Here is a 23,505-nt window from a genome sequence, read left to right as displayed (position 1 = left end):
ATTTTTAAATGATTTATTTAAACATTATTTCTCATCATGTCAGCTCCAGAAAGGAAACTATGACCCCCCCTGCCCCCCCAGGAAAGAGCAGGAAAATGGAATTGGGTTGAATGGGGTTTTACTTTCCTCATGAATAATGTGCATTTAGAATCAATTGCTGCGTCATCATTATCTGGTCACTAGGAAGCTCAGAGCTAAATTTGTGGCCAAATATTGATATCCATTTATGGTTTTTAATTATTATTGTTGCTTTATTTCAAACTGGTTCAACTCCTTTGTGGATTAAATTAAATATGTAAATAAATAAAATCAATAAGGTTAGGACAAAGTAGGAGACCTTACAGTTCCAGGGGAGGATATTAGATTTATTTAAGTAGGAAGTTGAGAGCCCAAACTATGATTTCAAATAGAGAAAAAAACGTGAGCACAGTTGTGTTTCCAGTTTTTTTACAGAGTTTCATATTTAAAGTTTCATTTATGAATATTTCTCTTTTAAAAGATATAAAGTCACATTTTACTTACACAGACTTCAAATCATTTCTGTGCATGAAGCGCTTAATAGGGGAAAAAAGGGAACGAAAATAATAAAGACTGCTGATATCTATGTGAGAGTCTTTACATTTCCACACATCCTGGGTTCACAAGAACATCTCCCGTCCTTAATCATTACCCCTAGTGTGCAGGAATCTATACTAGTTTTCTGCATTATGTATTGTATCAAATCAGAAGTCCATCTAGAACCCAGAGTTCCTCAGCAATTTGTTGACCTTAACAGTTCCAGTGTCACGGTGTTATTTCCCTTCATGTCCTCTGTGTGCAGGAAGTCTGCCTCGGTCATAAGAGTCGTGACTTGCTGCTCCTGTCCCCTGTGTCTTTACAAATGATGACGTCCTTTCCTTGCTGAGATTACACCTCCATCCAGGCAATCCATGTTCCTCCCACTATTAAACACCACCTTCCAATAACCCTTCCTCACCCGCCTCCCCAGAGTCTGTTCTTCTCTGTCCTTGGCTATCCACCTCAATACTTGCAACATCAGTTCGCACTTGCACAAAATTGTCATTGTTTTTCTCTTAGTCTGTCCTAAAAGTTTTAGTGGCTTTACAAGGTTTGTTTTGTCTCCCAATTAGATGGTAGCCTTATTTTGCAAGAATTAGATATAAAATCTTTTATATATTCTAACAGTTCCCACAAATGCAAAATCCAATCTATTTTTCTTGTTTTTAGAGCAACAAAGCAAGTATATCGGAAACAAATAAAAATCCTGAGTGATAACCTGGAAAGAGAAAGTCAGAGATGGTAAAAAAACAAGTTCATGTGTATGATAAGTAGTATACGTTATCTTAATGAACAGCGCCCCAAAGTTGGGAGAAACTCAAAGTGCTTGTCGGTTGCTAGAGTCCAAGGAAATGAGTTTCCTGTATTAAACTGTGTGAGTTCTTTCGGATCTAGATGTGTTTGCTAGTTTGATTTTTTGGCATTAAACAGAACCAAAGTTTTCCATTTCTATCGAGTGAAGTCACCAAAGAATGAAATTGCCAAGTTCCGTGCAATGCCTCTTGTCATCCAGGCTTCGTGCGGACTAGGAGGGGGTGCTGTGCGGGGACTGAGGAGCGTGAGGGGACAGGCTCTGCAGGTGGACCACTTTGTTTGCTCTGCCTCTTACTGTCTGTGACCGAGGCTAAGGTATTTCATAATCTCTCCTTGCTCCCATCCCTACCAAGTGGGAAATGAGAATGGCACCCACCTTGTAAGGCTGCTGTGAATGGGAAATGAGATGGTCCGCGCAAAGTATTTAGATCCTTGCCCGGCACCTTTCACCTTGTGAAAACTTAGCGGTATTTTCTTACTTTTGTTGCTGTTGTTATTGTGATTAATATTATTTATTAGACTCCAATTGCACATTACTACCCTTCTCCAATGATGTAGCTTTTTTATGCGATGGTGGAGAGAAAAATTTGAGAACCCAGAAGCTTGAAATCTCTTATTAGCTCTTTGGGTAATTTAGGTAATTCCGTTACTATTTCTGCCTGGGCCTCTTCTTTTTCCATCTGCCCCGAACCTTCCCATTTCTATCCTTTTCCTAAAGGAGGTGAGCTGCCGAGTGCGGTTTGTCCACTGCCCCTTATCCTCCTGGACGAACTGACACAACTTCTTACGGTGAAGCAACTTGCAGAGCCAATGTTGAGGCAGTTAACCTTTCGTCTTATTGTTTCAGCTAATCTGCAGAGGCTGTGTCACTAACAGCACGCATAATTTTGTAGGATCACAGGACGATTTGTTTTGCTTTGAATTTCTTCATCTTTTCCATAAACTGTTATGTCAATTTAATGCTAATTCTTTTTGTTCTAATCTCTAGTGTTATAACTCAGTGGAAAGTAGCTTGTGTGAGAAAAAAGCATGAACGTTGGGCAGTCAGGATAAAGAATGAAATAGAAGTAATGGCACATAAAATTCAGATTGCAGAACGTAAACGCGCTGAATTATTAAATGAGGTAAGGAAACTCGAGGGGCTTGGTATTAGTCCCCTACATTGCGTATCAGTGATTTTCCTTCAATATTTAATTAAGCCTTATCTATTAAAAAGGTATTTTGCTTTCTGCTGACTTCATGTTTAGAGTGAATTATGTAACTGTCTTATGAAACATATCCGTTTGCTGTGTATTAACTATAGGAATTTAACAAACAAAGCAGTACTTCTCTCCAGAATACGTTTTTGAAGCATGTAACCAGAAACCTGGGGATTGCTCTTAGGATCTTCAAAAATAAAGAGACCAAACATTATTGATTTAGCTCCTATGTTTACCCTCTGCCCACCCTCCATGCCCCACCACACCTGTTCCCCATTTCCTCATATCATTTATAGATGTTATTTGGTAAGGAAATTAATCTCTGGAGGGGGAAAAAAAATCCCTCTCAGTGGTTCCTGGGGAATAACTTAACCTGAAATCAGAGCCAAATCTCATGCAAAGAGATAGTAAATTATGGGGCTGTTTGAAAATGTAAGGCTGACTGCTGTAAGAGTGATGACAAATCCTCACTTTTTTTCTAATTAGACCAGTTTTAGAGAAAAAGAGATCAAGGAATTTTTGGAACAGATTGAAAAACTTACAAGAGAATTAAAACAAGAAGAGGAGGAATTTGTTGCCAAAGAAAAAAAGTTAATTCGAGTGTTGAGCAAGTATGAGGTAAGGTTTATTTTACATCTAAGAATAATTTTAGACGGCTTTATGGGGGGGTGGGGGGTACATTTCATGCTATTCTAATTAGTTAAATGTAAAATAAATCTTCTAGACTGAACAAGGCTACAATTTCATTCTGAATCTTTCTTCTTCTTTTCCTAAAAAAGAAACAGAGCAACAAGAAATATTTTTTCAGTTAAAAAAAAATCACCCACTCCAAGTTAAGTAGAAATGCTGGCAAAATCTGTGGAGACAGGCGGAGCAGTGCAGGAAGCCATCCGAGCCAGCATAAGTGGCTGGGGAGAGTTACAGAGGGCGAGCGAGGGGAACTGAGGCCAGTCTCAGAGATTCTCCTTAAAGAGAGGGCGTGTACTGACTGGGGAATTGCCGAGAGCCGATCTGAGCTGGAATAGAGCACGGATGCTGGGAGAGGTGGGGAGAAAGGCACTGAAGTACCCAAGGGGCCCAGAGGTGGCAGGTCTCTCGAAACACAACAGAAAACCCACCTATCCAAGGTGATGGTGTTACCTTGAAAGGCAAGAGCATGCTTCTTGGGGACCGCCATTGGTGGAGGAGCTGAGGAGGGAAGAATGGTGGTGGAAGCCTTCTTGAACTTGATTTGGTTGGAAGAGGAAAAGAGGCCTGACTATACCAAAGAGGAGCTTTCTCTGAAGGCAGCAGTCCCTTGCTGGAGCAAGGGAGTAGGGAGTCCTTACATTTAAAAGTTCAGATCTTACCCCGTTGTAATGTAAGCCCACTGCTCCCACACACACCCTGCCCCATCCTGCAGAAACCCTTGGCAGATACCTGCTGCAAGACAAGCCAATTCTTTCTAATATGAATAACACAAAAGAAGCAGACACATCTTCCATACAGAAATACTACGAGGAAAACAAGCAGAAGGGGAACGAATCTTTACAACCAATGAAGAACACTCAGAAAAATGATGCTGGAACAGATTAAAACTGTGTCAAACATTCCTCTCTGAATTAAAAAAATAATGATTTCATAGAATTGCCAAGGAAGATCGGCAATATGGAAATATAGGAGCTCGGGCAAGAGATGTCACAGAGATGGCCAGAAATAGGAAGAGGTGGGACAACTCAGGGGACAAACAAGGAAAGAGAGCACTGCAGCAGCTCCTCCAAAACCAGAAGAAATGGAAGGGCGAGCATCGGGTGTAAAGCATTTGTCATTGGTTGTAGCATGTCGGGGTGCCCAGTGTTCTTCTAGATGCTGAAAAATAGAAATTAAAAAAAAAAAAAAAAAAGTGCTCTGCCCTATGGAGCTTCCATACATCCTTCCAGGTACAGCCCGGAGTGCTGTGAGGCAGTGTGCTATGTAGATACCTGGAGAGGGCGGCTCCTGGCAGAGGGCACGCTGAGCACGAAGGTTCTGAGGCAGGACTGTTCTATCTTGTGGGAGACAGTCCTGGAGGTGCCGGGGACTCCTGTTCAGGAAGTTGATGCTGAGATGGAATTAAGAGTGCAGAAGTTTATGAGAGAGTCATACCTGTGAAAGGACTGGGCAGTGGAGGCCCCAGGCCATTATGTGACCTGCAAACTCTCTCTGGGGAGCTCCGGAGGTATGATTGTCCATTAGAAGAGCCCTGCCTTGGGCAGAAATGACAACACCCTTTTACCACCTCCTTGCTCAGTCAGTGGATTGGGGGCTACCCTGCGAAGAGCACAATCTTGTCTGGATAACAAGGCCGACTCTGAAGGAGCCAACCGCTGGAGGCTGTCAGCCAACCACATTCCTTCCACAGGGCAGTGAGTCCTTCTTCGAAGGGAGATCCAAGAGGGGCATTTCCGGGCCTGCCACACCTTACAGGCCACTGTGAGTGCTTTGTCTTTTGCCCTCTGGGCTGGGAAGCCATCGTAGGGTTCTGAATGAGGGGCTGAAATAACCTGATTTTCACTTAAGTAGGATCACTCTAGCTGCTATGTTGAGTAGGACTGAGGAAAGCATTGGTGGCTGCAGAAAGACCAATTAGGAAGCTAGAGCAGTGATCCAAGCGGTTCATGTAGCTTGAACCAAAATGGTAAGTGAGGAGGTGGTAAGAAGTAGTCAGCATCTCAGATATTTTTTGAGATAGAGCTGCCAGAGTTTATCATCATAGTTAATAGTAAACCAGTGGGGGCAATCACCTTAGAGTCAGGAATAAGACAACGACACTGTTTAACATTGCATTCAAGTTTATACCATGCAATTAGGCAAGATAAGTAAGTTAAAGGTCTAAGATTGTAGAAGAGAAGGTTGCTGCAGATGGTCCTCCAGCTGCACTCTGCTTGCCAGGCTGTGGGCCTCACGGGGCTGTGTCCCCCTGTGAGTAATTCACGCAAAGCCATGGACCGATGGCAGCCTAGGCACCATTATTATAAAAGAACAGTGCATTTCCCCTTGATAATCACCGTCAATAACCCCAGGCATATTGGAATCCAATTTCTGCCTTTGGTTCAGTGGCATGAGGAGTCCCAAATGGGGAGGAAGCAATCTTAGATTTTGGCTTTTGGAAACATTATTGTACTCATGAGCATGGACTGGTACCTCCATCAGTCTCTCTTTTCCAAGGCTCCAACTCCAGGGAGTTGCAGCAGAAGCTGGAGTCCGTCATCTAAGTGTGCATGCGGCTCAGGAAGCAAGGAAGCTGTGGGAGGATTTGAAGGAGCTGCAGAAGCTGCAGCCTGCCCTGCTGCCTGACTCCAACAATCTGAGCCAGCAGACAACCAACAGCTTGCCTGAGGTGCAGCAGCACCTGGTACCCAAACCCTCTCTCAAAGCAGAAAACAGGAGCATGGTTTCTTATCAGGGCAGCGCTGGCAGCCTGAGCCATGTGCAGGCAACGAGAATGAATTAATGCACTCACATACCTCCTTGTATACGGAGCTATTCTTTTTTAGAGATCATAGTATAGATAATACACCATGGAATTTCTTAACACTGCAGTCTGGAGAAATTTACTCCAGCTCTGCTATGCCATATTGTTAAATTGATATTTTTATGTGTGTTTTTGTCTTTCTGTATTCATTCATAAGGATTCTAATGGCAATTTTGGGAGGGGACATATCAGGCCAGCATCTTACTGTATTAATTAGGGCATGCACAAGCTACTTTATCAAAGAGATGCCAAAATACAGTGAATATAAGCAAGATGTGTAGTAAAGGTTAGCAACCCTCTGTCTTTTATTAGGAAATTGGCCTTGGCTTAACTTTCTGGCTCCTTTCCCTAATAGCCTGATAAAAGTGGACTGTCAGTTGTGTTATTGATACCAAACCTCTTAGTCTCAAATTCATGTGCCCTATGCACAGCAAACCAATCACTGACCCACTGGTGCTTGGAGATGGAGAAAAGTTTTATTCTAATTGGCCAAAATGAGAAGACGAGAGGATGGGTTTTCTCAAATCAGCCTCAACAAGTGCAGAAAGCAGGGGTTTTTTGTAGAACTAAGGGGCTTGGCTGGAAGAGTTTCAGAGAAACAAGGGGAAATCTTTCACTCCAGAGAGGCCTGTGGGCAATCTGACTTCTGGGCATCAATGGCAGCTGGGGGCTGTTCATCCAGCTATCACAACCTCTCCAAAGGCATTCTATTTCTTCTGCAAAACAAGCTCACAAATCGTCTGGACTCCCAAGTCACCCCTCAGGTTAAATAAGAAAACTTACTGAATATATACAGTAACCCTCAGGGACCCGGCTTCATTATCTGGCAACATCACTGGTATAGACGACCCTTGACTGGTACGCTGAATGTTGACTGGGAGGACAACTGGTGGGAAACCAGAGCATTGGGCTTTCCTGGGTTTGGTGCCTCTTTTAAGTGGGCATGTCCTTTGTGGGGACCTGGAAGGGATGCTCAAGAGATGTTGGTTCCTATCTAGACATGGGGCTTCTAAGCAGGAGGCATCGCACCCACTCGTGTGGGTCTCTTTCTCTTGCATCTGAGTTATCACTTCGGTGGGGTCAAAGGACACTAGCCTCTGGTTGGCTGTGTTGTGATAGGGGATAGCTTTCCCTGCTGGGGAAGCATGCCTGGCATTGCTCTGCTGGCACTCGGGGTTTCCTTCAAATTACGTGTGTATACAACTTGGATAAGAAGAAAAACTGAAAATAAACATTTTTAAGAGTAAATTGGATCAAGTGTGGCCTATTCAAATCTTGAGGGTCTGAGTATCTAGTTGAGAAGACCCCCTGACGTGATCAGTACAGCAAGAGAGACGTTTATTTCTCTTTCCTGGTACTGGCCAAACAAAGGGAAGGGGACCAGGGCTGGAAGGACAGCTCTGCCATCCTCAACATGAGGCTCACATCTGTGCATCCAAGTGGCAGCCATTCTCATCCTCTTCTGGCCGGAAGAAGGAGGAAAGGACAAGGGAGCATATGCGCCTTCCTGTTGCAGGGGCAGGACGCAGAGTGGCACGCATCACTTCTGCTCACGAGCTCGTTGGTCACACCTACCTACGAGGGCAGTTGAGAAAGCACTCTAGCCGGCAGCCATACATTCAACTAAAACTGAGGAGTCCCGACATTAAAGCACTAGAGAACGGAGATTAAATGCCAGCTGCCTGTCTCTGCCATAGTCACGATTTTAAACCCATCCTGACTTTCTAAGAGAGGTCTAAGGATTATCCCACTTGAAACTAAATAAAACCTGAGTTTGAATAATTAGACAGGCATCTTCACATTTTGCTCTGGGTACTTTTTACTCATTTATTGTAGTATCATATCCAGTAATTGCTACACCCTCCACATTTCTTACTTACATCCACATTTCTTAGAACTTGTGTATATTGTGTTTTGCTGACTTTTTTTTCATAAAATATGATGAACCAAGAGAAATTTTCTCAAATATGTTTTTGGTAGCGTCAATGGAATCATAGCAGTGGAGCTACAGAACTGAAAGGATCTTGGGAGAGCCAACTGAGTCTAGTCTCCTCACTTTATAGATTGCCAGAGAGACAGTGAGTCAGCCAACAAATAGTTTTTAAATATCCAGTATGTGCCGGATACCAATCTATGCACCTCAGGAGGAGACTAAGACAGACAGAACTCTCCCCATCAAAGAACTTACATTCTACTCTAGAGTGTTGGGTAAATTCTCCGAAATCATACCTCACCATTAGCTTTACTTTCTTTAAAGCAAAGATTTGTTAAGGAAACGCAAAGTAACAGAATAAAGGAAAGTGAACTAGTCGAGTGTCTTCCACAACTCCACGAGGTGGAAGAAGAGTATATGGCCAAAAACAGACGACTGGAAGAGCTCAGTGATATTCTCACAGGTACGTAAGGAGCCCTTGATAACTGACCTCCAGCCCAGGTGAGGATTTCACTCTTGTCTTCTAACAGAGGCAGGCCATCAATCACAAGCCAGTGGTGACATTCTTCCAATTTTTCCCATCACCTTTAACTCTCAATTCTTGACTTTTTGCCCCATCTACCGATTTCCTCTCCTCCACACCACAGTCTTACTGTAGCTTTGGTCAAACTTTTTCTTTTCTCTTTTAGAAACTATTTAAAATTAAGAATTAGTAGCAACTACATTGTGTGGTTTTCTTCATCCTTGGTAAAGTTACCTTTATCTGCTGCCATGTGGAGAATTTTTCTGTTTCTTAACATGAATTTGCAAATTGTATCTTGTTTCCAGCTATGGCTGTAACCATTGATCACGTAGGTACTCCTCAGCCTTTGTTCACTAACCTCCCCCTAAGGCAGAGATAGATAGGAGCTTTTCTCAGATCTGGGAGCTTCAGAGAGGATGTGAAATGTGTCTGAAAGGTTTCATATTTTGCATTCTATTACACGGCATAACCATGTGTGTATTTAATATAAAAATAATTATTTTCTCCACAAAAATTGGATGTGGTCATCTAAGCCTGTACCCCAAAGTTCATAGACCTAGAGATGTGAGTCTAGCCTTGCATTTGGGGACTATAGGATCATTATCTAAGCAGTCCCTGTTAAACAGGACAACTTCCAGAACTTCTGTCTTCTACGTGGTGGAAGCAGTGCCATGGGATCAGAAGGCCAGGACCAAAAGTTACAGAACAGACTAGAATGGGAGCAAAAATGTGCACTGGGGTGGGAATGTACAGCTGGCAAAGATGAATATGGGGATAGAATTAAAATAGTGTAAGTCAAAATGGGAAAGTCATATGGAAACTCAATATGTTCAAATATGAAATAAACAAATATGCAAAAGTGAGTAGCAGTTATTGCCAAGGACGGTGGATTTTTGAGAATATAAGAATATTATGAGAATAAGTCCCTGGGTGATTGGTCTGTTTCCCATCCCTCAGTCGATTTTCCATGTCTTGCCAGATTTCCATTTGGTCGGCTCAGGTAGGTTTTCCTGGTCCTTTACCAAGACTCACGATCCGAATGCACTCCATTCCCAATTTTCTACTTTCCCAACCTTCCCTCCCATCCGTTCTTTCACTAGGTGGAGGATGTAAGAAATACTGTGAGTATGAAAGTAAGCAATATATTGCAAGTACTGATTCTCTTAGGGTAAAGAAAAGAGAAAATACTGAGGAAAGTAGAGAAAAGAAGAGAAGGCAGGAGGAAGAAAGGAAAGAGCCATAAGAGCAAAGTGTTTCAGAGAGTAGGAAACTGCTTCCCCTTCCAGCGGTGACCCCAGAGGAGAGACTATATGGGCTCAGTACACATATAGAACAATGTGGCTACTTTGGTTAAATATGATGGATAAAACATGTGCATCTATCTTTGCTCCCTAAGGAAACTTCACAAAAATGTGTGCAAAAGATTTTTTTTTTTTTTTGAGGAAGATTAGCCCTGAGCTAAATGCTGCCAATCCTCCTCTTTTTGCTGAGGAAGACTGGCCCTGAGCTAACCTCCATGCCCATCTTCCTCTACTTTATATGTGGGACGCCTCCCACAGCATGGCTTTGCCAAGCAGTGCCATGTCCACACCCGGGATCTGAACCGGCGAACCCGGGCCGCCGAAGCGGAATGTGCGCACTTAACTGCTGCGCCGCTGGGCCAGCCCCAAAAGATATTTTTTTTAAGGATAGAAACCCATAAATGCAAAGAGACTGACAGAGAAGACATCAGCAGATAATAAATATCAGCAAATTTTTGAAAAGTATAATTGGATATAGGAGGTATTAGCAGAAATAAAAATATGAATAGCAAATACCTGCGGAGAAGCTCATCATGGAGGCAAGAAATTCTCTCGACGGGCAGGACCTGAGAAGTCTTGGGCACCGGAGGACTCTATACTGTGAAGGCTGAGATGAGACGGGGGCTGAAGATTGGTTGAAAGTCTTCACACCCAGCAGTTAGACCTCCAGCTCAAATGCACTCTTCTGTGCAGCTGTCCGACTCTTCCTCCCCAGTGCTGGCAGAAAAATTAGACCAGAGGGTTCCAAACTGCAGGGTATCAGCTACGACTGAGGGCAGGAGACAGCTGCTGTACTGAGACCCCCTTCCACTGCTCAGCTTGAAGGCTACCAGCCGGTTGTGTCGTGACTCCTCTGTAATCCCTTCCCCACCTGAAGAAGACGGTTGGATTTTTCGCTAAAGAAACCGACTGAGCAGTTTTGGAGAAAATCTCCGCAGAATCTAACATTTGAGGGTCCCCAAACAAAATAGCTGGCCTTCCTGATCACTGTACAGTGAAGCCCACCCAGAAACCAAACCTCTTAATGCCTCGCTCTTAGGTACGATTAGACATCGCAGATCACCAGACATCTCAGGAAAATGCCAATGTGAAAGAAATGAAAGCCGACAGAAAAACAGAACTTGGTGGAAGCATAGACAACGCAAAGAATAGAAGAATACTTTTAGAGATATATTCTTAGAGACTATTTGTGCTTTCTATGTTATTCTATACAATGTATAAATATTCTCTCTATGTTGTAGAGAATGTATCTTAAAGGTATGTTTTTAGAGAAATAAAAGAAGATATCGCGTTTATGAAAAAAGAACTTAAAAGAAAGAACAATCAGAGAACAAGAGCTCTTAGAAATGAAAAATATAACGACTAAAATTTTAAACTTCAATAGAAATATTATAAGAAAACTCTCCAAAAGTTGAACAAAAAATAAGGAGGTGAGGAAAAGGATAAAAGGGTAAAAAAATTAGAAGACTATTCTGAGATGTTGAATAGCTAACTAACAAGAAGGCCAGAAAAAGAGAACAGGAAAAAAAAGGAAAGGATAAAGTTATCAAAGAAATAATACAAAAATATTTCTCAGAATATGTTTCCAATTTGAAAGGGCCCATCAGATCCCCAGAACAACAGATGACGGAGAAGACACTGAGCCACATCCCTGAGGAATTTCAGGAGAACAAAGAGAGAGAGAAGATCCCAAAGGCTTCTAGAGACAAAAAGCAGATCTTACACAAAAGATTAGCGATCAGAATGGTTTCAGACTTCTTAACCGCAGTATTATAGCGGGAGTCAGAAGACATTGCCTTCAAAATTCTGAGAGAAAACAATTTCCAACATGAGCTACCCATCCAACTATCAGTCAAGGATAAAGTTAGAGACATATTTAGATATACAAGATCTCAAAATAGCTCATTTACTCTATCTCAGGAGGCTAGCACAAAATTTTCTTCAACAAATGGAATAAATTAAGAAAAACTAGAGGATGTGAGATTCAGGAAACAGAAGGTCCAACAGAAAAGAGATGCGAGGGGGAGCCCCAGGAGGTCAGCTGTGCAGCGGGCCTAAAGAGAAACAAGTACAGGAGGGGGATGGGTGGGTGTGGGGGTGCGCTGGAGAAATGGAACTGATGGATTACTTAAGGTGTTTCATCATGCAGGAAGTAATATCCAGAAAGATTTTACAATTCTGTTATAGCTTTTGATATAAATTAATGATATGTATATAGAAAACTAAGCAAATTTTTTCAAAGTGAGGCAGTTTTTAACTCCAAGAAAGCAAAAAATTGTACAAGAAAGGAAATATAATCATACTACACCATTTGTCTCATCAGTGAATAATATTTACATCATCATAATGATCTAAACAGTTAAAATTTAATGATCTAAACAGGTAAAATTTATTTAAACAAAAACCACTACTTTCTGGAGAGGTTAGAGGGGAGAGCTGTGGAGGCCGTGGGTGTGGGCGGGGGTGCTGGGATGAGGGTAAGCATGCCTCGCCCTCCGCCACTACGTTGAGAAGTAAGTGGGAATTGTCCTAAAATGATAATCAAGAAATAGCCACATAAGCATTTTTAAATGGTTTTTTAAAAAGAAAATTGAAAAAGAAAAAGGAAAAAGGAGTTAAAAATGATTGATTCTGACAAGTCAAACACAGGGTGGATGCCCTATTAGACCTGACTGCTGGTTTTTGGTAGAAGCTGTATTTGACTTATAAAACCAGGCACATGTCTTATTTTGATTAATTTTTTTTAACTAAAGAAGATCGCAGGTAGTTATTTTTTTCTCTCTCTTTTTTTTATAGCACAAAAGCAGGAGCAGAATTTAATGAATGGTTACATTTCTCAATGGACAAAGGACTTTTCAAGATACTTTAGCAGCACGGTAAAGAGTCAATGAATGCATTCATTCATCTTTCTTTTATTACAATATTGGTGTCTACAGACAGTTGTACTTACCTGGCACCGTTGGAGTTTTCAGGAAATCCACATTTATTAAATTTACCCTTTTAACACTAATGTTTTGAAATTTTAATAACATACACATGTACACACACACATATATACATACATATATATATACATATGTGTGTGTGTTTGTGTGTGTGTGTGTGGAGAGAGAGAGAGACTCTAGAACTAACTAGTCTAGAGACTTGCAACTAACACACAACCTCGAGAAAATGGGGGGAGCCTCAGTTTCCTTATTCATAGGTAGAGATGGGATTATGCTTTCTAAGGTTCTTTTCAGATCTGTTATTCTGGTAAGTTCCCAGGAAGACGAGGGTAAGTCAGCAGAGGTTGCAGGGTTGGTGAGGGAGTGGATGAAATGGGAGCAGGTAAAGAGATGTTTACTACCTTTTTACAATTTATAATCAATAGTTAATGGTAAACATGTGAACATGGAGTTGGTTAATTAAAAATGGAAACATTCTATTCTTTGAGATGCACTGACATAAAAAATAACTTTTAATATGTTGGGTGTAGAAAAATATGAAGGGGAAAATTACATGTAAGTATACTATATATGCCATTCTATTTTCTTAATAAGATGCTGCTAGTGATCTTATACAATGAGTTATACAATAAATAACGATTATGTGGTTTATAGCAATATAATAATTAACAACTGAATAGAGACTTCAGTAGAGAAAACAGTTGAGAGTTCCGGAAAATCCATAAAGTAATATTCTTCTTCCTTCAAGATGTATTGAATCCTCCCGGGAAAACCCTCCACAACTTCCACTCCCCTCGTCCCCGTTTTTTTTGTTTCTTGGGTTTTTTTTGAGGAAGATTCGCCCTGAGCTAACATCTATGCCAGTCTTCCTCTATTTTGTATGTGGGACGCCTCCACAGCATGGCTTGACGAGTGGTGCTGGGTCCACGCCCGGGATCCGGGCCAGCAAACCCGGGCGCTGACGGGGAGCACCCGAACTTCACTGCTGCACCCCCTGGCCGGCCCCTCCTCTTCCCCGTGTTCGCCAGGCAGTTGTTCTTATATCAAAGTATATTCTATTTTGTGAAGTTGTCTCAACAACTCAGCTTGGGCTCCTAACTTGGGGTCCATGGACCTGCTTCCCAGAGTCCTTGAATAAATTTCCAGGAATCAGCTTTGGAGCTGAACATGAAGTTTTTCTAAGGGAAGGTCCTTGTAGCCTGTGCTGGTGCCTCAGGAATTAATTAGACCCCTCTCTGCATGTGGCCGAGGCAGTGTGATACACACACATACACACACATATACATATACATACATATACATACGTATATACATATACACGTATACATACACATACATATATACATATACACGTATACATACACATACATATACACACACATATACATATACACGTATACATACACATATATACATATACACGTATACATATACATACATATATACACACATATATGCATATACATACGTATATACATATACACACACATATACATACATATATACATATACATACGTATATACATATACATGTATACATATACACACACATATATACATATACACGTATACATACACATACATATATACATATACACGTATACATATACATACATATATACACACATATATACATATACACGTATACATATACATACATATACACACACATATATACATATACATGTATACATACACATACATATATACATATACATACATATACATACGTATATACATATACACGTATACATATACACACATATATACATATACATGCATATACATACGTATATACATGTATACATATACACACACATATATGCATATACACGTATACATATACATGCATATACATACGTATATACACGTATACATATACATACATATATACACACATATATACATAAACACGTATACACACACATATATACATATACACGTATACATATACATACATATACATACGTATATACGTATACATACACATATATACATATACACGTATACATATACATACATATACATACGTATATACATATACACGTATACATACACATATATACATATACACGTATACATATACATACATATACATACGTATATACATATACACGTATACATATACACACATATATACATACACATACATATACATACGTATATACATATACACGTATACATATACATACATATATACATATACACACATGTATACATATACATGTATACGTATACATATATATACATATACACGTATACATATACATACATATATACATACATATATACATATACACGTATGCATATACATACATATATACATATACATACATGTATACATACACATACATATATACATATATAATATACATACATATACATACGTATATACATATACATACACTGGTGCCCAGCTCGTTAGACTCTGTGAGGTAATTGTGGGTTTTATGTTTGAGCAGGATAAAGTGAAGCAAGAATTAAAAGAATTACGAGATCAAGAAAGCCAAAAAATCAAAACCCATTTTGAAATTCTAAAGAACTTAGAAAATGAAATCTATGTACATGACCTGAAAGTAGAAGTTTTGCTCCTGGAAAATAAAAGATTAAAAGAAGTAAGTTCAAGAACACTTCACTTTGCACAATGGTTTTGGTTGACCGCCCAGACCTGTAGAAGTGATGAGAGGAAAGGAGAGAATGGCTCTCAAAACTTTTTAAATGTAGCTTAAAGTACATGCAGAAAAGTGCCCACATTGTAAGTGCAGAGCTTAATGAACACACCCAGGTAACCAGCACCCAGATCAGGAAAGAGAGCAGTAACAGTATCCAGACATCTGTGGTGTCCCTTCCCCTCACTGACCTCCTGCAAGAGTAACACTATAGTGACTTCTAACACCATAGACTAACTTTGCCTGTTTTTGAACGCTGCATGTATGGAATGATACAATATGCACTCTTTTGCTCAACCCTGTGTTTGCGAGCCTCGCCCTTATTGTTGAGTGCGGTTATGGTTCATGCTTTCTTAGTTCTGCGTAGTGTTCCACTGTACGACCACGCTACACCCCGCCGTTGATGGGGGTTTAGAGAGTTTCTAACTTGGGCTGTTATAAATAGTGCTGCTGTGAACTTCCTAGTGCGTGTTTCTTGGTGAGCATATGCACGTATCCTTCTCGGGTGTGCCTCTCAAGTGGAACTGCAGGGCCTAGGGATGTGCGCCGTCCCCGTGAGGAGCCGGTGCCAGTCTCCCGTGAGGCTGCAGCAATTGCCAGCCACAGCTGTAGTGTAGGACACTGTTAGTTGTTCCACTTTCTCACTGAAACTTGGTCTTTTTCAACTTGATCATCCCGGAGGGTGTGTAGTGGTGTCCCACTGTGGTTTTAATTTGCTTTTCCTGTGATTAATGAAGCACCCATTCATATGTTGTTGGCTGCTTGGAGACCCTCTTTGTGAAGTGTCTGTTCAAGTCTTTGCCCATCTTTAAAATTATCTGTTTCATATTGATTGTAGCTCTTTTTATAGTAAAGGAATTTGTTCATCCAACCCATAAAATTAAAGTCTCAACTTAATCTCAAAAGGTTGTTTTACTTATTTATACTTAAGATTTACTTATTTTCATGTTTTAATGTATGTTTAATAATTAGATATTCATACTCCAATGATCTTTAATGTCCAGAACTATTGAAACCAAAGGTAGGTTTTTTAAAAAAGTGTATAGATTTCCATACTTCGTATTCTATAACAAAACAATAATAATAAAAGTTTATATAACATTCACTAGTGTTTTTTTTTGAGGAAGATTAGTCCTAAGCTAACTACTGCCAATCCTCCTCTTTTTGCTGAGGAAGACTGGCCCTGAGCTAACATCCATGCCCATCTTCCTCTACTTTATATGTGGGACACCTACCACAGCATGGCTTTTGCCAAGCAGTGCCATATCCACACCTGGGATCCGAACAGGCAAAGCCCAGGCCACGGAGAAGCGGAACATGTGAACTTAACTGCCGTGCCACCAGGCCAGCCCCAATATTCACTAGTTTAAAGACTTGTATTAGAGTCTGTCACTCACCAGTGACCCTGTGTGACTTTGGGGAGATCACTGAACTTGTGAGCTTCATTTTTGTCCTCTTAAGATGGGAATAACTCCTAACTTATAGGGTGGATGTGACTTCTTTGTAAACTGAAAGTGAAAAAAAATGCAATTTTAAAAATATCATTTTTTTCATAAACCATAATGACTCAAAGTTAAGCTCTGTGTCAGGGTATCCCAAGTGTTTTGCACAATGCCTCACACATAAGAGGAATTCAGTCCCATTTGAGGCTCACCAGAACCTGCTAACATGGATAACGTATTATGTCACTTTTATAGATGAGAAAATTGAGTCTCTGCACTTTTTTTTTAGAATTTTGAATAGCTAGGAAAATAAAAACAGTCCTACAGCAATAAGAGTTTAAGTAAGGGGGAATTCCCTTTACCTGTCTGGGTAGTTTTTTTATTGGTTAAATGGCCACAATTATCCCACTAATATCAGGGTTTTTTGGTAGACTTACAATGGCATAAGAGGTAGTCGTGTACTTTGCAAAGGTAGCTGTGCCCCACAGAGCCCAGGTACCATCAACAGCCCACACCCGTGTACCACATCTTCACTCTTCTAACCCTTGAAACAACCTTGTGAGGAATTTTATCCACATACAGAAATGCTCCACTAGATTGTCTTCCTATCAAGGTGATGTCAACTATTTATTAAACTAATTGGATTTGTCTTGCTATTTTGGCAATGGGTGAGCAAATGGATGACTGATTATGTGAAAGCCTGATTCTAAAGGTTCTGATTGTGGAATCAATGCCCGTCTACTAGCCCCTGGAGGACCCTGTGCTGTTATCTTATTTACTCACCCCTCTCAGTTTTGCTGATCACTTCTTCTCATTTGACAAACATTTTAAGCACCCGCTGAGTCCCAAACCCTGGGGAAGGCACAGTGAATCCAGAGATAGATAAGACACTGCCCCAAGCCCTTGGGAAGCTCACAGTCCAACTGAGGAGATGGGCGTATAAGTGGATGATTACAATTCAGTGTGTGAAGTGCAACAATCTGCCCAGGGCACATAGAGTAACCCAGAGCAAGAGCACCTAACCGCAGCAGGTGAGGCGCTCAGGGGAGAAGTCTGGCGGGGTGTCACTAGCGTGGAGGTAGGATTTCCACCTGGGGAGGGGTGCAGTGCCTCAGGGATAGTGCGTTGAATGAGAACAGGGAGCTGTGAACCAAGCTCTGGTGAAAGACAACTTTGAAAGAGTCAACAGTAGAAGAGGAGACCAAAAGGTAGGCTGAGAGAGGACGGTCAGAGAGTTACGGGAGGCCAGCTGAGCCAGGCGAGTCTACAAACAGGAACCCACGTTCAAAGAGGGGCAAGAATGGTACCTGGGACTGGACTGGAGGCGGCTTTCACTTTGGTTTACTGCACAACCTGCCAACAAGCCGTGCTGAGCTTGTCACCAGATCAAGGCTGTATGAGTGGACCCTGTAACACGTGCTTATGAACAGTCCCATGTCCTCTCCTTCTATGATACAGGATGCCATTTCTAAGATTCTTATTGGTAGTTTCTAGTATGTGACTCTCTCTCTCTAGGAACTGGACCAGGGTCAAGTTTACATCCCAAAGCCCATACTTTCAGACTTCCCAGGAGTTTAGAGTTCCTGAGCATTGGATGGTCAGAACAGAAAACCGTGACTTTAGTCCCCAAACCACTACTACCACCATCACCCAACCCAATGAAAATCCAACTTGAGTGAGCAATTCCATGGGTCTCCTGACTCGATAAACCCTCCTCTGAGGTCTTCTGCTGAGCTCCTCCAGGCAGGCCATGTTTATTTGGGTGCTGGAATGCAGGAAGCAGGATTCTCATCTCCGTCCCCAGAATGTAAGCTTGACAAGGGCTCTGGTCACCATTAGCCTTGCACCTGGAACAGGCAGTGGCACAGAGGACGAGTCAGTAAAGGTTTGCTGAATGACAGCGTGGATAGTTAGTCTACAGTAACTAAACTGCTTCAAGCAATCACATGCCTTTAATTTCCAGTATATCTCATACCTGAAGAAGAACACCGAGCAATACAGACAGGAAGAAGAGGCCCTCGTGTCCACCTCAAGTGACCTGTCTTGGGAGCTGATATCTTGTCAGAGTAAGTAAGGTGTCATGACTGATCTTTACATATAAAAATGAAGATTTTGGTTTGTTTAAATCAGTTTTACTGATTTGCGTACGATAAAATGTACCCATCTCACGTTTGATGAGTTTTGACAAATGTACATACCGCTGTAACCATTACTACCACAAGCAAGATATAGAACACTGTCATCAGTGAAAAATTTCCCTGTGTCGCTTTGTAGTTGATTTCCCAGCCTGCCTTCAGTGCCTGGAAACCACTGATGTGCTTCCTGTGACTAAGGACGAGGCATAAATGTGCAGCACCGCCAACCAGGCGCTCCCTCCCGTGTGGGTCTGGGTGTTACTGGAGGGGGAGTCACATAGGCATGCAGCGCCGTGTGGCTGAGCTCAGCTACTCAAGCATCTACTGAGGTGCTCTGCACGGTGGTGTTTCTCCTTTACGCTGTTCATATGGTAAATTGCACTGATTGAATTTTGAGTGCTAAACCAATCTCCCATTCCTGGGATAAAACCCCCTCGTTCAAAAGCCATAGTTATTTTTATATGTTGCTGGATTCAATTTGCTAACCTTCATACGGATTTCTGTGTCTGTGTATCTGCCTTGATCTGCATGCACGCTAGTCTGGAAAGTGCTCCGGCAGAGAGCCGATGACCATAGGTCTCCCTTCTTTCAGGGGTCACAGTCCTGCATTGCCATTCTCCAGTCTCTGAAAACTGGACATTAAAACAAACATATTGTGTAATATAGCTTGTCCTATTTTCTGCTTGTTTATAGTGTGAGAGCAAGTGCAATCCAGTTATTCTGTCATTTTGGAAGTAGGATTTTTAGATAAAAAGAATTTCTGTAAAGCAAATAGCATTTCTTTTATAAATATCTTCAATTTTTTTCAATAACCTTTGCATTTTAAAAATCTTTATTTTAGAACAATATTTGGATTTGTGGGCTGAATTTCAGGCCACCATGAAGGTGAGTTTTTTTTGTTACCTCCATCGGTATCATATTTCTAAAAATACTCACCTAATAAGTGTGTGTGTGTGTGTGTGTGTATGTGTGTGAGTGTTCGTGCATACAGTGGGAGGTCAGGATTGTGAGGGACTGACAGAGCTAGTGTGACCATCATATCCTAAAATGTGTCCTTTGTGCTGCTAAAAAATAAAATTCAACTGAGTAAAGTTTAGAGATCTTATTGGCTTTATTCAACGATTCATGAATCGGGCAGCATCCAAGCCAGCAGATAGAAAGCTGCTCCGAGGAGCTGTACAGGATGAAAGACTTTTATAGCCAGAAGGAAGCAGGAATAAGGAAGCTATAGGCCAAAAAGTAGCTTGGTCGTGGCAAAGTCACTTTCCATTAGGGGACAGCAGGGGTCTGTCAGGCAGCTGACCTCCCCAGTGCTGAGCAAACGATTCCTGATTGACTGGTTTAAGATTCTGTTTCCAGGAGAACCAAAACTGTAATTAAGTCTTGGTTTGACGATGTGAGGCTTAGCGTAAGTGACTCCATTTGGGGCCTGTTATCTTATTTTTAACAAGTGCCAAATGTCACTATGAAATCCTAATCCTTTGGGAAACTGTCTTCCCACCGTACCACTTCAGTTAAAGCGGGAGTGGCACTCTGTTTTGCAATCACAAATTGAGCGCATATTGTTTTAGGACAAAGTCATCAGTTCTGAACGCCGTCTGCCCTCCATGTCGTGCCAGCTGTGCAACGTCTCCACCCCTCCGCCCTTTAGAGGCAGACAGGCAGGAGTTTGAATCCTGGCTCTGACACTTTCTAAGTATTTCAACTTTACATATGATCCTTGTTTAACCTTCAAAACACTAGATAAAAAAAGTGTTACTAATGCCTTTCTCAGATGAAGTTACTAAGGCTCAGAGACTTTAAGTGACTTGCCCAAGACCAGACAGTTAACGATTTTATGGGGATTTAAAACTCAGATTCAGTCTGATTTCAAAGTTCTCTCTCTTAAGCTTGAAGCCATGCTGAATCTCCTCTGCAGTTCTGTGCTGCTCTGAAGGTGAGCTGGCCTTTATACGTCACCGCCACCACCACCTTACCCAGTTAAAATTTTGAATTGATTCGTAGACAAAGAGAACAGATTGGCAGTTGCCAGAGGTGGGGGGGTGGAGGGTTGGGTTAAAGGGGTGAAGAAGATCAAAAGGTACAAACTTCCAGCTATAAAATAAACAAGTTCTAGGGTGTAATGTACAGCATGGTGACTACAGTTAATAATACTGTATTGCATATTTGAAAGTTGCTACCAGAGTACATCTTAAAAGGCCTTATCACAAGAAAAAAAATGTAATAACTGTGAGGTCATGGATATTAACTGGACTTATGGTGATCATTTTACAACCTATACAGATGTAAAATCATTATGTTGTACACCTGAAATTAATGTTATATGTCAATTATTCCTCAATTAAAAAATATATTAGCCGTTGGAAAAAAAATTTGAGTTCAATGAGCATTCCATTAAATCTTCTCACTTGCTAATTCGTTTTTCTGAGATCTTTTACAGAACTTCATGAATTTACATACACTTATTTTGCATGACTAATACCAATTTTGCATACGTATTTTTATCTTGGACGTGATTCACTCATACAGAATGTTTTTTATTTTGTTGAAATTTATATTCACATAACTCAAAATGCTATTTTTTTAAGGAATTGGTAGGCAGTGGTGACGAGACCTTGCAAGAAATAAAAAATCTCATACACAAGCTGTATGAAAGAGATGAAAAAATCCAGTCCATCGGGACTTGGCTGCAAGGGAACCTTGGAGAGCTGCATTCTCTTACGGAACAGGAATCGCAAGCAGACCTTTGTCGTAAGTAACATCTCAAGAGCTTTGGGTGACAAACGACTTCTTGCTATTTTACTGAAGCTGGTGACATAAAAAAAAAAGCCAAAAAAAAAAAAAGGAATGCCAACCAGATAACTCAGTTCTCCCCAATACTCCATGCCCGATAATGTCACAAACATTCAAGTGAATGCTGATTCTCGTTTGCGAGGTTGAATGTGGTGGCACAGCAGCATTGGACAGTCTACTGGAAGGTGGAAACCTAAGTGAGTTTTCTAAATAACCGAATCTTAACTTCTTTCTGACTTTTTAACACTCTTAATTTTGAACATTTAAAAAGAAAACTCTTTTAAAACCTCTTACACACTTCCTTGTTTTCTTAACAGAAGATAGCAAACATTATTTTACTTTTTCTTCTTGAGCTGATTTTAGCATTAAAAACAGCAACTATTGCCTTCTCTGAAAATCCAGTGATGCCTTCTGGGGCTTCTGAGATGTTAACACATCCTATGTAACATGGTTGCCTCGTGAGCAAGCAGCAGCTTCACCCTCAGTCCCGCTGTAATGTTGTGAGGGACAGAGGGCCATAGAACCCCTTCCAGATTAGGGCTGCAGGGGGAAATGCAGGTGAATCCTTGCACAGGTGCAGCCCAGACGTCCCAGGGCTGGAATCCCTTGGGAAAGTGGGATGGTGGAGGTAGAGGGGGCTGGAGAGAAGGGAGAAGAATAGCGTATAGGGGTTCTGGATTTTCCCTGTTGAATGGCTTCTCTCACCGATGAACTTCTGGAGAAGCCCGTGATCTCTTCCAGCTCAACAGCTCTCTCCTGTCCTCCTCTGGACACAGTATGTCACTGCAGCCTTGCAGGTCCCAGCCCGCCCCTTCAGGATCACTGCGCCAACTGCATTAGCACTGAGTACCTTTGAGCCAGGCGCGTGAGCAAATGCTGCAGTGGCTAAGTGGAATAACACCAGTCCCTGAACCTCAAAGCGCACAAACTGAGAGACAGACAAGTGAAGAGCTGATCAGAATACAGTGCCTTCCTTCTAAGGAGTGGCTACGGGAGGGTAAAGAGGTACCTCTAAGCCTTTTTGCATATTGGGAACACATCAGGATGTCTTCCTGAAGGAGAACCGCAATAGCGTGGCCAAGGGGACATCTGCGGGCGTTCCGGATGGCAAGAGCGGGGCAGGCTTGTCAGAATGTGAAATGCCAGACTTCATCCTGAAAACTAAGATCGTTACCTTTTGCCTTAACATCCTTTTTTGTAAACAAACGGTAAATAAATTCTTAGTATACCTAAACCAAATAGTAAATGAGTACAGATTTTTTTAAGAAGTATTACAATGTTTTAAAATTCCACAAGTCCCTATTATACCATATACTATAACTTAGGTTGCAGATAAACAATTTGTGTACTAACGAAATGTCTTAATATGTGCTCTGCAGAAGACTTCAGACCACAAGACGTTTTAAAAGAAAGATCAAATAATTTGTATAAATGTTGAAATTATCTTTTTGTTATTGTGATGGAAAAGGACTTGATACAATTTTCTACATTTTGATCATTTAATTCTGGAAAAGAATCTAGTTATTATTAAACCAGAATCATAATTCTGGTAATAAATAATTTAAAAAATCATTTGCTCAGAAATTGTTAAAAGATTTCTTGGAAAAATTAAGATCTGAACTAGGAAGAGACGTTGTCAAACATTAGAACGTTTTCTACCATTAGAATCACGTGGAGGAGATTTTTAAAATCCCTCTGCTC

General features: G+C 41.1%; 1 protein-coding gene across 2 annotated transcripts in view; it reads left to right on the top strand.

The window, feature by feature from the left end:
• The window catches only part of CCDC175 (coiled-coil domain containing 175), a 64,606-nt gene that overhangs the window by 39,512 nt on the left and 1,589 nt on the right, over positions 1 to 23,505 (top strand). For both annotated transcript variants that reach the window (XR_011532741.1, XM_070593107.1), the window contains exons 11-19: positions 1,228 to 1,299; positions 2,360 to 2,495; positions 3,057 to 3,188; positions 8,321 to 8,459; positions 12,617 to 12,696; positions 15,228 to 15,380; positions 18,840 to 18,942; positions 19,853 to 19,896; positions 21,600 to 21,762. Coding sequence is in view for 1 of the 2 variants with exons in the window: in XM_070593107.1 (XP_070449208.1) it covers positions 1,228 to 1,299; positions 2,360 to 2,495; positions 3,057 to 3,188; positions 8,321 to 8,459; positions 12,617 to 12,696; positions 15,228 to 15,380; positions 18,840 to 18,942; positions 19,853 to 19,896; positions 21,600 to 21,762 (1,022 nt within the window). In the remaining variant the exon portion in view is untranslated. The remainder of the gene's footprint in view (positions 1 to 1,227; positions 1,300 to 2,359; positions 2,496 to 3,056; positions 3,189 to 8,320; positions 8,460 to 12,616; positions 12,697 to 15,227; positions 15,381 to 18,839; positions 18,943 to 19,852; positions 19,897 to 21,599; positions 21,763 to 23,505) is intronic.

This window comes from Equus przewalskii, chromosome 25 (genome assembly GCF_037783145.1).
Source record: "Equus przewalskii isolate Varuska chromosome 25, EquPr2, whole genome shotgun sequence".
NCBI classification, from domain to species: Eukaryota; Metazoa; Chordata; class Mammalia; order Perissodactyla; family Equidae; genus Equus; species Equus przewalskii.
This window is presented reverse-complemented; position numbering and strand designations above follow the sequence as displayed.